Source organism: Tachypleus tridentatus, chromosome 13, assembly GCF_004210375.1.
Source record: "Tachypleus tridentatus isolate NWPU-2018 chromosome 13, ASM421037v1, whole genome shotgun sequence".
Taxonomy (NCBI): domain Eukaryota; kingdom Metazoa; phylum Arthropoda; class Merostomata; order Xiphosura; family Limulidae; genus Tachypleus; species Tachypleus tridentatus.
In genome coordinates, this window is record NC_134837.1 from 87,373,721 (window position 1) to 87,389,844 (window position 16,124).

At 30.9% G+C, this 16,124-nt stretch overlaps 1 protein-coding gene across 17 annotated transcripts in view; it reads right to left on the bottom strand.

Moving 5' to 3' along the window:
- Positions 1-16,124, bottom strand: part of LOC143239606 (H(+)/Cl(-) exchange transporter 3-like) — a 102,435-nt gene that overhangs the window by 36,349 nt on the left and 49,962 nt on the right. For all 17 annotated transcript variants that reach the window (XM_076480860.1, XM_076480865.1, XM_076480867.1 and 14 more), the window contains 3 exons: positions 7,313-7,458; positions 2,380-2,541; positions 1,297-1,503 (listed from right to left, as the gene is read on the bottom strand). In XM_076480860.1, the coding sequence (XP_076336975.1) occupies positions 1,297-1,503; positions 2,380-2,541; positions 7,313-7,458 (515 nt within the window). The remainder of the gene's footprint in view (positions 1-1,296; positions 1,504-2,379; positions 2,542-7,312; positions 7,459-16,124) is intronic.

Consider the following 16,124-nt stretch of genomic DNA (forward strand, 5'->3'; position numbering starts at 1 on the left):
AAGAATAGTACAAAGACACTGAACAAAGAAGCATTGTAACACATACAGTCCTTGTTTCGAACCACTTTGAATGAAAATCAGTTAAACAAATAATTTAAAATTCATCAATAATTATGAAGAGAAATCTGAAGTATTCTTTCAGAGAATTATCTGGTTTTATAAGACTAAAAGCTGAAGGAAATATGCAAGATAAAATTAGCCTATATTTTTTAACAAGATGTAATGCAGTGGTTAAGAATCATCACAAATGATTGAAAGCTGTAAATAAAAGCAAAAAACATACAAAATACTAAAGCAAGGGTACCAATACTTTTGTCCCAAGTATATACTTTAAATGAAACAAGTTTATTTTGATATAGATTATTTAACTTTCTATGTAGTATTTTGCATTTTTGTTTTATTGAAATTGGTTAAAGTTGACTAAATGTTTATTTTTAATCTCTTACCTACACACACTATGGTATAATAAACATAGGGTGTCAATACTTTCATTTGGAAATGTAGATACAGTTCAGCTGCAATGAGTACTTTTCTTAAACAAAAGACAACCTAATAACATATGAAAGATATACAGACATAGCACAGCTGATGCAAGTACTAATACTGAGCAAAAGACAACCATGTTTTGTATAAAAGATACAACTCAGCTGATGATGTAGTAACATTGAGTTAAAAACAACTTTTGCTCCTTTGAAAAATACATTCCAGTTGATTTAAAAAATAATATTGAACTGAAAGCAACCTGGTGGCACATAAAAGATGCACAGGTTAGATATAGCTCAGCAGATGTAAATAATAATATTAGTAAAAACTTGGGGCAAAAAAAACAATTCTTAAATGGTACAAAATGTGAAAAAAAGAGAAAAACATGCTTACAGCATAATACCATTTTCATCACAAATATTAAATTGAAGCCATTAACTGGCTTATGTAACTACTTTCAAACTTATTGTCAACATCAGAGAAAGTAAAGAACCTTAAAAGTGGATGAGGTAAAGTAACATGACAATTTAGTGTGCCAACAAAATCAGGTTCAACTAAATTTCTTGAATACTATAATACTGAATGTAATTTCTTACTGCATACAAAATACAGATTGTTTGTAAGTAATAAAAGAATAAACTGAGTAACTGTAAAAAAGCACAGTTCATAAAATTCAATATAATTAAAGATTTTCTTTATTCTTAAATTTCCAGCACAATATTCAAATTTTCAATTTTTCATTAATTAATCATATGATACCAAGTACTTCCAATCAATCAATAAAACTGATTAATAAAATTGGTTATTTCTTACTTCTCTCTTTTTGGCTTCATTCTTTCCATATTTAGGAAAAAGATAGGAAAAAATATTTCCAATACAGCAGGCCACATGTACAAGTGGACCTTCTTTTCCAAGACTAAGTCCTGATGATACAGCCAATATCATTCCAACAGATTTAATGACCAGTGTCCATTTACCTAAATAGCCACGAATGATGAATCCACTAAGGATAGTTTTTATCTATTAAAGAAATGTTAGAACCAACCTGAATACATAAAAAAAATTATATCTGAGAATATGAAATACTTTAATATTCAAAATGTAAAGATGTACTGATAATTTCACTTGTACCTTTTACAACTATATCATAAAACCAGTTTTACTTTGTGCTTTTGTCCAGAGGATTTTTTAAAATACCTCTGCTGTATCAAATCAAATAATCCAGCATAACACTATAAAAGATTAAAATCTTTCTTATTTTATTAAAAATTAAAATCTTTTATTAAAATCTTTTCTTATTTTAAAAAAACTTGAACTATTTCAGATTATTTTTTTTAAAGGTAGAAATATTTACATTTTGATGTTTAGCAAAGTTTATAATCTTCCTTTATAAAATAAACAAACAAAAAACCTGAAAGCAACTGTACGTGCATAACCACATAACTTGCAGTCATAAATACACACAAACTATATTTAATTCTTTATCAGTAATACTTAAGTTATTCAATTACCTTCCAATTAAAAAAAATTGTTTTAATAATGGAAAACAATATCAGCTGGCCACTTAACAGTTCTCAAATTCAAGTAAAAAAAAAACCATACACAATTAAAAGATAGGAAGAATTGACCTAAATTATTAATACCTCATAGATACATTTCACCAAATTATTTCAAAAATCACCAAAATATTTTCAATTTAACAAATGTTTGAAATAGAAAATGGTAATTAAATACATTCTCATATATAATTTTTCAATTATTCTTAAATAACAAAAAAGTTATTAAAAATATGGAAAGTAATTGAGAATAAATAAAATAAAATAGAAACAAATACAAAATATTCATGTATTCCAAGTATTCATAATAAGCAAAGATTTTAAAAGGCAAGATAAATACCTCTGGAATACCTGAACCACAAGCATATGGAGCAAAGGTTCTAACAAGTAAAACAGCTAGACCAGCAAACACAAGGCTCCACATCACATACAGTATATAAGAAATTATGAAGGCCCATGCATCATCCCTGAAATGTCCAAAAAGTTCAGCCCAGGTATACCACTGATTAAAAGAAAAGCACATAGAAAATTTTTTTGTAGTCAAACATATATTTGAGGCATAATCTAAAACAAATTCATTTATTTATTACATGTAAATCTAAAATGCAAATTGGATCTTGCAAGTTCCTATGCAAAGAAAATGACTGACTTGAAGTATTGCTAAAATTGTAAGTCTTGGAATGATAACATTGTATTAGTATTAGCACAATATTTTAAATAAAGGAATAGTTTTATATTAAAAAAAAAGTTTAAATGATTTGTGAAATTTGAAGAATTAATACTGAGGATCTAGTGTGACAAAAGGAAAAAATCTACAAATATATTCTATGAATGAAAAGAAAGATAACAGTTCAAAATCACATATCACCAGAACCATACTGTAATACATGCATAACTGCTATAAAATGACAAAACTCAACATCAAATCAGAGCAATTCTTATTAATACTGATAGTTATATTTATGAATTGTACACAAGTTTGCTAACTGCCTAATCCTAAGAATAAAAACTTATTTTTCCATAAAGATTTCAGGTATTACCCTAAAAATTGTAAATTTAATCACACTATATATTGTATATTTTATATTATTTTATTTATATCAGTGGAATATTACATACAAGAAGCAGTTAAATTTTTTTATTTCATGGTAACTCTCACCAAATGATTAGACCGACATTCCTGTAACTTTAAATTTAGTTCCATGTATACCTTATCTTTCATCCTGGTTTTCATAAATGGTTAATAAAAGTGTGGGTTAAAGCATTTGATGATCATTTTGACAAAAAATTATACATGACATCAATTTGGGGACTGTCAGTTGTATTATCAGATACTTTCTGAGCCATTTTGAACAAATTTAACAATCAAATTTAATTTGACTTTGGAAATGAAATCACTTATTAACTTGTCATGTTCCGAGATGATCCAATCACACAAGTCTATTTAAATCTTGAAATGTTAATATCCAATATTTTATATGAATGCCCACTTAATATTTTAAAATGTCAATTGCACATAAAAACATATCCATGAATTAACCAATTATGACCTTTTTCTTGTACAAGTGAAAACAGTTGTAGGTTAAAACAAATAAAGATTAGAATATTGTAAACAATAAACAAAGTTATTTTGCTACCCTTTTTTAATCACACTTGATTGGGCCATCACCAGGAAAACTTAAAATTAATAACTTAATTATTAAACTCATAAACAGTATTAATTCAGTACCAATATACTTTAAATAGAAAAATTATTAATTTAGGAAGTTCTGTTATATTTTCATTGTTATTATAAACTTGTGTTTCTTGACCTTTATAATTTCATTCAAAGAAAATCAAATCAGTGTTTTCAGTACATTGAATTTCCTTATAAACTTTAAAATATTGTTTCATCTCAAAATTGAAATTTTAAATATAGAGATAATATTAGAGATGAACTGTTTTACATTCCTGTTTTTGACAATTATAATCAAAAATTGTCTCACACAAAGACATTACTGAAATTAAGTGTTCTGATATTCTACTTTTGTCAACAGTGAATTACAAACATTTCAAAACCTAAGTATAAATAAAGATAAAGAGTACTTCACAGTCTGTTTATTGTGCATAATATTTTGTTTTTGAGTTTATACCCAAGTTTAATTCAGATTTTCTGCTCTAAAATTGAAATTAATAGATTTAAGAGTGCACTGGTTGTGTACAGGTTATGCTCCTACAGCCAATGACACAATGTTGTTAATTAAGTAGTTGGTTAAATGTATACTCAGAGATTTGAAATTTTGTGTAAATCTAAGTTGAATGTGCATGAAAATTAACCCTGTATCTACTGGTCATAACAAAGACTCATTATTAAGAATAGAAAAGTACAAGTACAACAAAGTACAAGTTACAACCAATTACAATTTGATTCCAAATTTATTGACATAAATTTATAAAATAGTAGTTCAATAAAATGTTGAATGCAAGCCACAAATATGATGACATGGCCCTTGATTTGTGACCTGTTATGAAAGGGTTAAGGAAGCAAAAAGAATGCACACACACAAAACCACTTTATGCCAAAGTGCACTTTGCTCTTCTGAACATATCATTTACAACTGTTTTTACAGCTAGGTTATTCACAGGATTTTTAATGAATGTTTCTGTATCACATGAAGAAACTATTTTAACTATCTTCAACAAAACATTTAAATTTAAAAGAACAAATACAAAACTACAAAAATATGATCACAAGATCTATGCAAGTGTTGTAAGATACTTTTAGATAATATTTTAGAAATAAGAAAAAAGAAAAAATGCAATGTAAAACCATATTTATGAAATGGCACAGATTACCCATTTATTTTAAAAAATGCCCTAAAATTGTAAATTATCACATGAAATTTATGTTTAAGTCTTAATTACAGCATTTCAGTTGCACATGTAAAAGATTTGTCTTCCACAGTTTACATACATGTTGAAATGTAAATAGTGCTCACTATATACTTGCTCTAAAAGGCATTTTATACTGGGAATTATCATTATTATCTTAACACACAGATAGGACAAACCCAAATTCCATTTTGAGTCATATACTATCTCTTATGGAGGATATTAATAACAATATCAATTGTCTGATTCCCTCCAGATAAATCTGAGGGTCGTGAGTTCAAATCCCCGTCACACCAAACATGCTCGCCCTTTCGGCCATGGGGGCATTATAATGTGATGGTCAATCCCACTATTTGTTGGTAAAAGAGTAGTTCAAGACTTGGCAGTGGGTGGTGATGACTCGCTGCCTTCCCTCTAGTCTTACACTGCTAAATTAGAGATGGCTAGCACAGATAACCCTTGAGTAGCTTTGAGCAAAATTCAAAACAAACCAATCCTCAAGACAGAAGCAACGCTTTTAAGTGAAAGTAAAAATATCACTAAGCGTACAGAAATAATTAGTCTAAAACTATGTTAAAACTGTAAATGATGAACGTGGTTAATGTTGTTGTTACTGGAAACACAAAACACAAGCCTTTGAACTTCACTCTACTTTGTGAAGTAGAATTAAGATTTAATTCTTTACACTGAGCTAACTACTTCATTGTCAGCAAAAAATCTCTACTTAGTAAATGGAAATGTTTTTAAATTTCTGTTGGTATAAAAAGATGACCGTTCATAAAGCGTTCATCCTTGTATACTCTATGTAACTTTTCATATTAGCACCAAGCCACCACACACACAGGAATATTCCTTTTATGAAAAAAAATATGGTGATTCAGTTTATTTTGTTACTTTTAAATAACATTAACACATATATGTACGTATGAAAGATGTATTGTCTAAGCTACAATGTTAGGAAAACATGCAGGTCCAAAAAATCAATTTAAAATACAAATGCAAAACCCTCAAGCATATTTTGAAAGTGCAAGCTACATATAGGGTTTTGTATTTTTGTGTTCTAACTATACTACCAGGCTAAGGATTTAAGATTTAAAAATTATCTTTACTAATAAATCTCTGACAATGAGATAGAAATAACATTATAGTTTGGCTATATTGTGATTAAAAAGTAAACCAAATACGTGAAATCATGTATTCAGTAGGATGAGAGTTTCTTATGGATGGCTTATGAATATTTTGATCTTTGTAATGAAGCATTCTTGAGCCTGAAGCTGCTGCCTCCCCCCTAAAAAAAAGTGTGAAATGAATTTTAACCACAAAACTATATGGGGTTATCAATAAAATATTCCAAATCTACTATGTCAATGTTGCTTAAATTTTGAATAACTGAAGCTCTATAAATGTACATGTACTTTTATATACATTGTAGTATTATAATATAAATAATAAAACTTACTTTGTTTATTTTCCCCTTTATAGCAACAAATGTCAATATTTAATTTACAATCTTATTATGATGGAGCTTGCAATGTATATGTCTAAAACCTGGATCTCAGAAACTACCTCACCAATCATATTTTTCTAATTAGATAGTATTTTATAACTGAGAAATAAATAAAACAATTGAAATTTCCATTAAAAATTACAAACAAACTGCAGCAAGTTTCAGATTTAATCAGTAAAAATTGTTTTCTTTAGTAAAAATCTCATGAGTGTTGCAACACAAAAGCAAGGCACTTTCATTGATAACTGTGTCTACAAAGAAATACTTTACATGAAATCTACTCTGTGATGCAATGACAGCTCATTCTTAAACTGAAATTTCAATAAAATCCTTTTCTTCTCATGGATGTTATTATTAAATATCAAGTATGAGTACGTTATTGTAGAACTGTCAGACAGTTCTAGAAAAGACTGAAACCAGTAGCCTTCCACAAGAACTAGCAGTTATACCTGCCCAAAGATCGGGTAATTCTGCTACTAAAGTAAATTAACAGACATGAATTATCATGATAGAGAATGCACTTTTATATGTAAATGTACAACTGAGACTGTATATGTTAAGGTATGTGTACCAAAGAGCTGTTGCAAGTTCACACAATTTACATAAACATTGTTCAATTTCAGAGAGTTTGGTCAAAGAATCCCATACTATAACTTAAATTTCTTTTAATTTATTTTCACAGAAATCTGAGATTTCACTTTTATAAATTTTCCAACAGACAACAAATGCAGCATTTATACCATGCATGAATTAAGTTTAATAATATGCACATCTTTAAGAGGAAACATTCTTTTCAAAAATACCTGACAAATTTAAGTTATCTTTACTAAGCCATGAAAAAAAGATTTGCACTTATACACATGCATTAACAAAGAAATAAAAAAAACAACTCAACCTGTGCACAGTGGTCACCTTCATTAAAGGTGTCATTTGAAGACCAGCAACATTGTTCTTGGTTGAGCCAGAAGGCTTGTGGGCAGACTCCTTCTTTTAGGTCTTTCATCCACTGTGTTCCAATGTCAATAACACCAGCAACTGCCCCTGTAAAATCAAATAAAAGGAGAACTAAGCCAAGTAATTTCTCTCGCCAACTGATAAAAATAAAGAGCAGTCATTTTGTAAGACCTAATAAAATTAAATTTTATACTTTAGTAATTAAGAAAGTATATTAACATCATAAAAATGTATTGTACTTGTAAACTTTTGTGGGCTTATACTCCAATATTGGAGGTATTTAATTTATGAACTTGCTAAGTTCTTGCTTTCTTTTTTAGTGTTCACTTCTTAATAAACAATTATAAATGTACTCTACAATTCTTAAGCAAACTTTCAATATGTTTCTAGGTATAAAGAATCATGACTTATTTGATGGGAATGTATATAATAGTTAAATCTTGACTGCTTGTGCATGTTCATATAGCTGAAGTTACTACTCTTTTGCTGTGTCAAATGTGAAAACAATATGCAAGTGAGCTTGAATGCTTGTCAGAAATATTCGGTTTACTTCTTTCAATGCCACTGGCATATACAGCACTGTCATGGAAGTTTAGAATTTTGTACCACCATAACGAAAGGACATTCCTTTTCAAATTTTTTCAAATTTACAAGTTTCAAGTTTAAGTATTGAAATATTAAAATGTGTCTTTGGTTTATATTGCAGATCTTAATATAATTCTAGTGCTATAAGAGTTGGTTATCTATTGACATGTCATTAAATGAACTGAAGTACCAAAATTTTCTGAAACATTATTTAACAATGGGAAGATCTCATCTTTTAGAAATATGCAAGAATACGGATACCATATAATTACTAATTTCATTTTTCAAAGTGTATATTCTTATAACTATATCAGTTCTCAAACAAGACTTCTGTTTACCTATTCAGAACTACTTAGGAATAGAAAAAATGAAATAAAATTATATTTAGTCTAAGAAAAAGCCATCAGGAAGATTACATTCCCTCAAGTAAAGTTTCATTTCTTCACAAGTTCTTTTTATTTATACCATGCAATATGTTTATTTTCATTAGTCATGACCAAAGGGTCACCCAGTGGCACAATGGTATGTCTGTGAACTCACACCACTAAAAACATAGTTTTGATATCCATGGTGGACAGGGCCCAGATAGCACATTGTGTAGCTTTGTGCTTAATTTTAAATAAACAAACATACCAAAGGAATAGACAGACAGACCATGCATTCCCAATGAAGAAAGCCAACTAAAAGTATAAAATTCCTCAAAGTTCCTCGGGAATGCAGAAATGTAATGTTTAAATCCCTGATACTATTGCAAGTATCATTATTTCTCAACATATGCAAATATCATTTACATATACTACAAACTGAATTTGTATACTCAAATTTTATATCAGAATTATGAACTACTGAAGAAAATATAAACTATGTAAAATGCACTAAGCTTAACAATGTTGTTGAATTATATGTTTGAGAGAAAAATTCAATCTTTTTAGCATTCTGTAACACTTATGCATGTAGACGTGCTTGAGTAAACATGAAGCAACTTTAAGAGTAATGTAAGATGAACACCTAGAGTTTATAAGTAAGTGTGTCACAAGAATGGCAGAACATACATTATGTTATTAGGAAAAAGTAAAATAACTGAAAAAAAGTTGTATGAAAGACAAATGAAGTATAAGCATAAACAAGTTTAAGCTGACAGAAATATACAAAAGACCTTTCAGACCTAAATATTTTACTCAAATAATTAGGGAACAAAAACATTTCAAAGAGAGCAGTCCTCTTGTAGGTTGTTCATATGAAATAGTCAAAAAAGCATTGTAGAAATAGTCTGAAATTAGATTAATTCAGAAGAGAATAAACACAACAGATTTTATAAATATGTGAAGAAAAGGAAAGTCTTGCAAAATCCCTCCAACAAACCTTCATTGAATAAAATAAAAGGAAGAACAAAAACAAATACAAGATTAAAAAGAAGAGTACACAATGAAATAACATCATATTTGCCTCACCTTTGTGGTATAAATCAAATATAAACACAACTTCAGCAATATGATTAGTCTCTTACAATTCAGAAACAAACAAAACACCCTCATTTGGACAATGACATGTTCAAAAACACCCATGCTAAGTATGCATTTCAAATAAAATTTGAAATAGACAGAAGAACATGTAGAGCTATAATATCTACTGCCAGAACAGAACCACAATTATGGGAAAGGAAAATCGTACATAATGTTCACCAGGATATTTAAGTTAAATTTGCAAAATACAAAATTCAGCATAATATGCTCAATTTAAAGCACAAACAGATGAAATATTCATGGTCCATAAAACAAAACAACAACAAAATAAAAAATTCATGAAGTAATAAAAAAGTTCATATTCTGAGAATGTAAAAGGAAAGTAAACAAAAATATAAGGAAAAATACAAATTGTTGAACCATACCCAAAGTATAAATGTATCTCAAGGCAGTGATATGGGTAGTGAAACTTATTAAAATAAAGCAGAAAACAACGTTTCTACCTTCCTAAGCCATCTTTAGGTTACAAAAAAAATGTGGATAAAAAATAATCAAAGGAAAAATGTACATACTATTTCAGGAAGCTTAAAAGCTAATCACCTCTTATTTATTTCCAATGATTTTCTGATTACTTTTGTGCATTTATACAAAATGCAATATATCTGTTTCTCTTGAAATCCAATACTGTGTAGGCAAGCTAAATTTATAATTTCATGAGAAATTGAATATTTTCAATTCAACTGAAGAAAAATTGTCAAAACATTGTGCAATTTTAACCCTACACAATATTTAATTATTCCATTACAAAATGTTCTTCCTTGTTCCAAATACTTAATAAAAGTTAAAATTCTTATATAAAAAAAAAAGCCTTTTACTTACTTTGAACAAAAACCCTTTTACAAAGGAAATAAAAAAAACAACATTCCTTTTACATAATGATTTATTTTTTTTTATTTATCAATAGAAACAAGTTCCTAGGAAGACAAATTCTTAGATAAACTTCTTATTTCATATTTCCATTGGGTGCAATACACCTCAAGAACAAAACTGCATCACTGAATAAAAAAGTTAAAGAAAGTAAAAGTATTGTATTTTTTGTGTGTGGGAAAAACTTCAACAAACATTTTTACATGAAAGATTTTAAAAGATCCACATTTTGCTTTTATTATTTTCTCAAGTTTTCATCACTGACTAAATGATGAAAACTAATTTTAGGAAACACAACAAATAATTTCAAATAAATGATGTTTTTGCATTGATTTCAGCAGTCTTCTAATGAAATCATTACTGCCTATGAATTTCTTGAACTGTACAAGTTGATGAGGTTTTTCAGTTCAACATATTTATATGAAGGTAAGAAAAATGTATAATATTGGTAAAATGTTGTTAGAAGATTGTGTTTGTGAACAAATTCTGCTAAAACCATAATCTTAATTTCTTTCCAAAGCTTGCTTTATAATTTCATTTGAATTATGATGTTTAAGTACAAAAGTGAATATAAACAAAATTAAGGAAGAACAAGACATCTGCGTGCTTCACAAGCACGTCATTTATTCACAACCATTGTTTTGCCAGTAAAGATATAATCAGTCAAAGACTAAAACGTTTTGTAACAAATATATGTTTAAACAAAGAATTGGATGTGGCCTTGAAATTCAATGAGAGAAATGGGGTAAAAAAGTGGGGAGTTGAACTTCATTTGGTTGTTTAGAATTTTGTTTTTAATTTGTTTTTAAGACTATTTTTTTCTAAAATTTCCAGGCCACCTTTTTTTTTTAAACAACATGCTAACTAACTTTGCAGTATAGCTATTGTTAACAGTAATGTTTTACAGTTTTTAATTCACTTTCATAATCTTAATATAAAAAGGGTACATTGATAAGCCTGTGTAACAAACTATTGAAAACAGCTAAGTTTGTGAGATGTTGGATGTCTTGAAGAAGCATATATGATAGTGTCACTGTAAGTCAGTTTCTGAAGATTTTGAAGGAATTTTTGCTGTTATTTATATTCATATTTAAGTCCAAAAACTCAATGTTCTTGTTTTCACCACATTCCATGGTAAATTTAATAAATTTGTTTTGTGAATTTAGAAAAGTTATAAAATTGTCAAGTTGAGGTTTGATTGGTTAGTTTGGCATTTTATGGTGCAAAGCAACTGGGCTATGTGTGCCAAACATCTAGTAAAAAGTTAAAATTAAAGTCAAATTATTAAAATTAATAAACAGGATTTAGGTAAAAGAAAACAAAGTTTAGTTTTTGAATTAAAAACATAAATAGCATTAAATCCAACTTTTATATCTAGTTTACAGCAGTGAGAGAAACTACAGTAACACAAGTTGAAAAGGACCTTCTGTAGCATAATTTTAATTCTCATAACTCACCAGAATGACTAACAGGTAAGTTCAAATATTAGCATCAGTCACCTGAAGTTGGCCTTTTCAGTCTTTGTTTTGAGTTATTTGACATTACAGCTGTTTTCAGAAAATAAAGTAATATGTTTCAAAGACTTTCTGTAGCAAAATTTTAATTATTATAACTCACCAGGATGACTAATGGGTAGTTCAAACATCAGCATTTCACACCTGAAGTTGGTCTTTCCAGTCCTGGTTTTGAGTTATTTGATGTTGCAATCATTTTATAATTTCAAATTGAACTAGTTGTACTTTATTTTTTAAAAGGGAATCACAATAAAAAAAAGTCTAATTCATAAATTAAATACTTAAATGACATTAACAAGATTAATGGGCTTTAATATACTAAAACATTTGTAAGGTGGACAGTGTCACCATCACCAGTCACACTGTTTAACGTTATGGATAAATCTTAAGACAACAAATGTTTAAAATGGTGCCATCGTTGAGAGTTGTAACAATGGCAAGACAGTAAAATGTGGCTTATTATGACCTGAGTGTCACACAGACAATACATTGGTGCATCAGTTCCAGATAAATGAAAACGATGAGTTAAACTATGACCAATGTGTAGTCTAGTTATGACAAATTCCCCTTTCCAATCCTTACAAAAGCAAGACGCCCAAAGTCCAATAGAGGATTTTATTTGGGAAAGCTTGTTTTTAAGTTGTTCATTCGAAGTTAACTGCCATCTGGCACAGAGCCGAGCCTTGAATACAGGACCATTGTCCATGCATGGAACAGGCATGACAGTGATGGAACCAGAGCAGATTTAGCTATGGTGTCGGCAAGGCCATTCCTGCAAATACCAACTGGCCTGGTATCCAGAAAAACTGGATAGAGGTAGATGTTAAAGAGAAATGGATCAGTCAATTTTGAATATCAGTGAGAACAGGGTGAGAACTAACATGAAATTATTCCAGGACCAGTAGAGAACTAAGCAAGTCAGTAGAAGCAGTGCAATTTAAGTACTGCTTAGCTTATAAGTGATCCAGGGAAAGAGAAATACCGTACAGTTCAACAGTGAACACAGAAACTGTAGAGGGGATTCTGTGTGTGCAACTACCAAACCACAACAAAGCATGGCAGATTCCACAGTCACCTGATTTCAAACCATCCGTACAAATAGGAATGGAAGGGCATGTGGGTCGGGTGGCATCAACCACAGACAGTCTCTCTCAAGATTATAGGAAAATGATCACCGCCTCCTGGATTATTGTCAACCCTCTGTAAAAAGTGGGAAAATAATGAAGGTGAGCAAATTGAGAGATCAATAGCAGTAAAGGACTGACTATGTGCATGAAAATAGTGGAAGAACCAGTATTGAAAAGAGAAATGTTGTGATCAAAGAGCATACACTCTACAGATCGACCCCTCCTATCAATATCAGCACTTCCCCAGGAGAAAAAAAGGGAGATAGAAACTGCTCAATAAGAGCATCAAGGTCTGACTGATCATATGTCTCTCCAAGGAACAGGTAGAGAGAACAAACAGTGATGATAAGACCCAAGGAAACACGGATGGCTACTGCCTCCAAGGCTGTGTCGAGTGGCAAAGACAGGTTAGGCACATGCTGATCAAACAACAGTGCCTCCCTTCCATGCATTCGTCCATCACACCAGCCTGTCATTCCTGTACAAAGAAAACTGCGAAAAGATGACTGTATTGGCAGGTTTCAGAAATATCTCTTATAAGGAAAGACATCCAATACAGAATGGTAGAAAGCAATCGGTGCTTTGGTGTCATCCAGATTAGAACACAAACATCAAGAGTTTCATTGTATCAAGGTGGTCATTTTTATTTATGTGTAGGCGAATTGGTTGGAGAGCCCTTCTGTTTTAGACCACGTCTTTTTTCTTTAATCGAGGAAGGTCTTTTGTCCTCTATGGACCATGCCATGGGTTGAATGGCAGGTTTTTGACATTGGAAGAAGATTCCAGCAACTGAGGATGTGAACAAATGATCGTTTTGCATCTTGGGGGCAGGAGAAGATATACATGAGGAAGTACCCATACTGGAAACCAAAAGAAATTGGATCTTGGGGTTTGCTGGAATGAATGTTGAGGAAAGAGTTGAGTGTTGACGTTGATTTTTAACCATGGAGATCAAAAGACTTTTCATATGGTTTGAGAACTATTCTTTTGGAGACATAGAGAGATTCCTCTGCACTCCCACTGTAGTAGTGGAAAGAAGTACAGCAGCATATGTCTGAGATGAAGTGGTGGACAGCAACTTTTGAGCCTTAGAGTAAGTAATGTTTTGAATTGTCTTAAAATGCTGCACCTCTTTTTCTTCCAACCACTTAGGGCAAGAACTAAAGTAGGATAGGTGAAAGCCATTGCAATTGATGCAATGAGGGTCCATTTGACACTCTTAAGCATCTTAGTCCTTGCCACCGCAATAAGCACATGCCAAGGAACCATGACATGACGTCTTTGAGCGGCCAAACCACTGACAATGGAAATATCAGAGAAAGTTTGGAATGTATGGCTGTACCTTGCAATTAAGATAACCTGCCTTGATGGTGACAGGTGGATGCAGTGATGTAAATGTTAAAATGAGGACACTGGTTGACATCATAATTCTATCTTTGTGAGTGGAGATATGCCGCACTGCAGAAACTCCTTATGTGCAGAAACCAGTAAAGATCTCCAATTCAGGGATGTTCTTCAAATATCTCTCAACAATAACCCCTCATGACAAATTCAAAGTAATTTGGGGAGTAACTTTGAAAGATATATCCCCAATTGCCTTTGAATGTAAGAGGAGTTCACTGTGTTTAAATGTGGATGTTTCTACTAATATGTCACCAGAGCAAAGCTATTTGACTGACTTTGGAGAGCTAGTAAGTCCCACTAGTCCCTTCTGAATAAAAAAGGGAGACATTTGCCTTAAAGGTTTGTCTGATAAAGAATGTAATATAAGAAAATGAGGTACAGGTGTTACAGATGTTGAAAATTTCCACTCAAAATATTCAAGACATGGTCGTTTACCTATGGACTGTTTTTTCACTATTTTATTTAAGTTTTTTTTTAAGGATCCATAACAAAAAAAGAATGTTTTGGTGCCCACTGACCCCACTCACCATGGAGCCCTACAATGGAATGCACTACAATGTCAAACAAGGACACTGCAGCAATGCCAGGGCTTTGTGAGCACAACACCCAAACACCTGCTGAGAACATCCAACACTGGTAAGTGGTTGACCCTAGCCCAAGTGGACCAGCCAACTGACCCTAGGGACACCAACCCTAGGTTGCCCATCCACAGGAATTCAAGGTGAAAGTGGTGTGTGAGGGTTGGACCTCTCAACCACCAGGATCCTCTCCTCCCCTTCATGGATCACCACACATGGCACACACGAGTGGATGTTTAGATTCCAGAGGTAAACTGAAATAACAAAACCTTTCCTGGGAGGACCCTCAACACGTACAGGAATCCAGACTGAGGGACTGATGCTTGGATCCTGCCTACAGACAAATATTATTAACAAATCAGTATCAATATTGAACCTGTTTCGTATTGTTTTCATCGGTCAACAATTTCTTCTCTAAATTACCCATAAAAGCTTCTGCAAGCAAAAGAGAGGAAGATGAACCCACAGACCACCTATCATTCTGAATACATATTTGGTCATTAAATTTTAAGTAGTTCTGATCTAAGCAAATGTTTATTTTTAATTCATAGGCTTGAACAAAGTTTACTTTTTCTTCATTATTATATAACTAACAATTTGTTAATATTGATTATCAGGTATACTAGTGAAACAAGTATACTATTACAAACACCAAAGAAAATAATTTTGGCATTATTTGATATCTGTACATTTTTTATATTTTCGACAAGCCACAGATAATTTTTTATACCAAACATTGGTTTAAAACCATTTAGATTTTTGAAAATATTTTGGGCTCACTGTGCTACTTTGGAAGCAGGAGCATTAGTATAGGAAATAAGAGATCTGACAGGAATGTTTGTTTTGTGTAATTTAAGAATTCCACACAAACGTGGTTCATAATGGTTAGCTTGGAGTTCATAAAGTAGACTTTTGCTGTATTTCAACTGAGACTTAATATTTATTGTCAGAGATTTTAGCAGTGTATATGTTTAGGAAAGCAAAATTGTTACTACCTAGGAAGTTACTGATTGTATCATGACAATCTTGTTTTTCAAGTACAACAGTTATTCACTTTTATGATTATTGAACTATCATTTTTGACTTTATATTTTATTGGCTTGACCCTCCTCATTTCCATTTTCAGTATAGTCCTTAAAAGAAGTTTAAATGGTT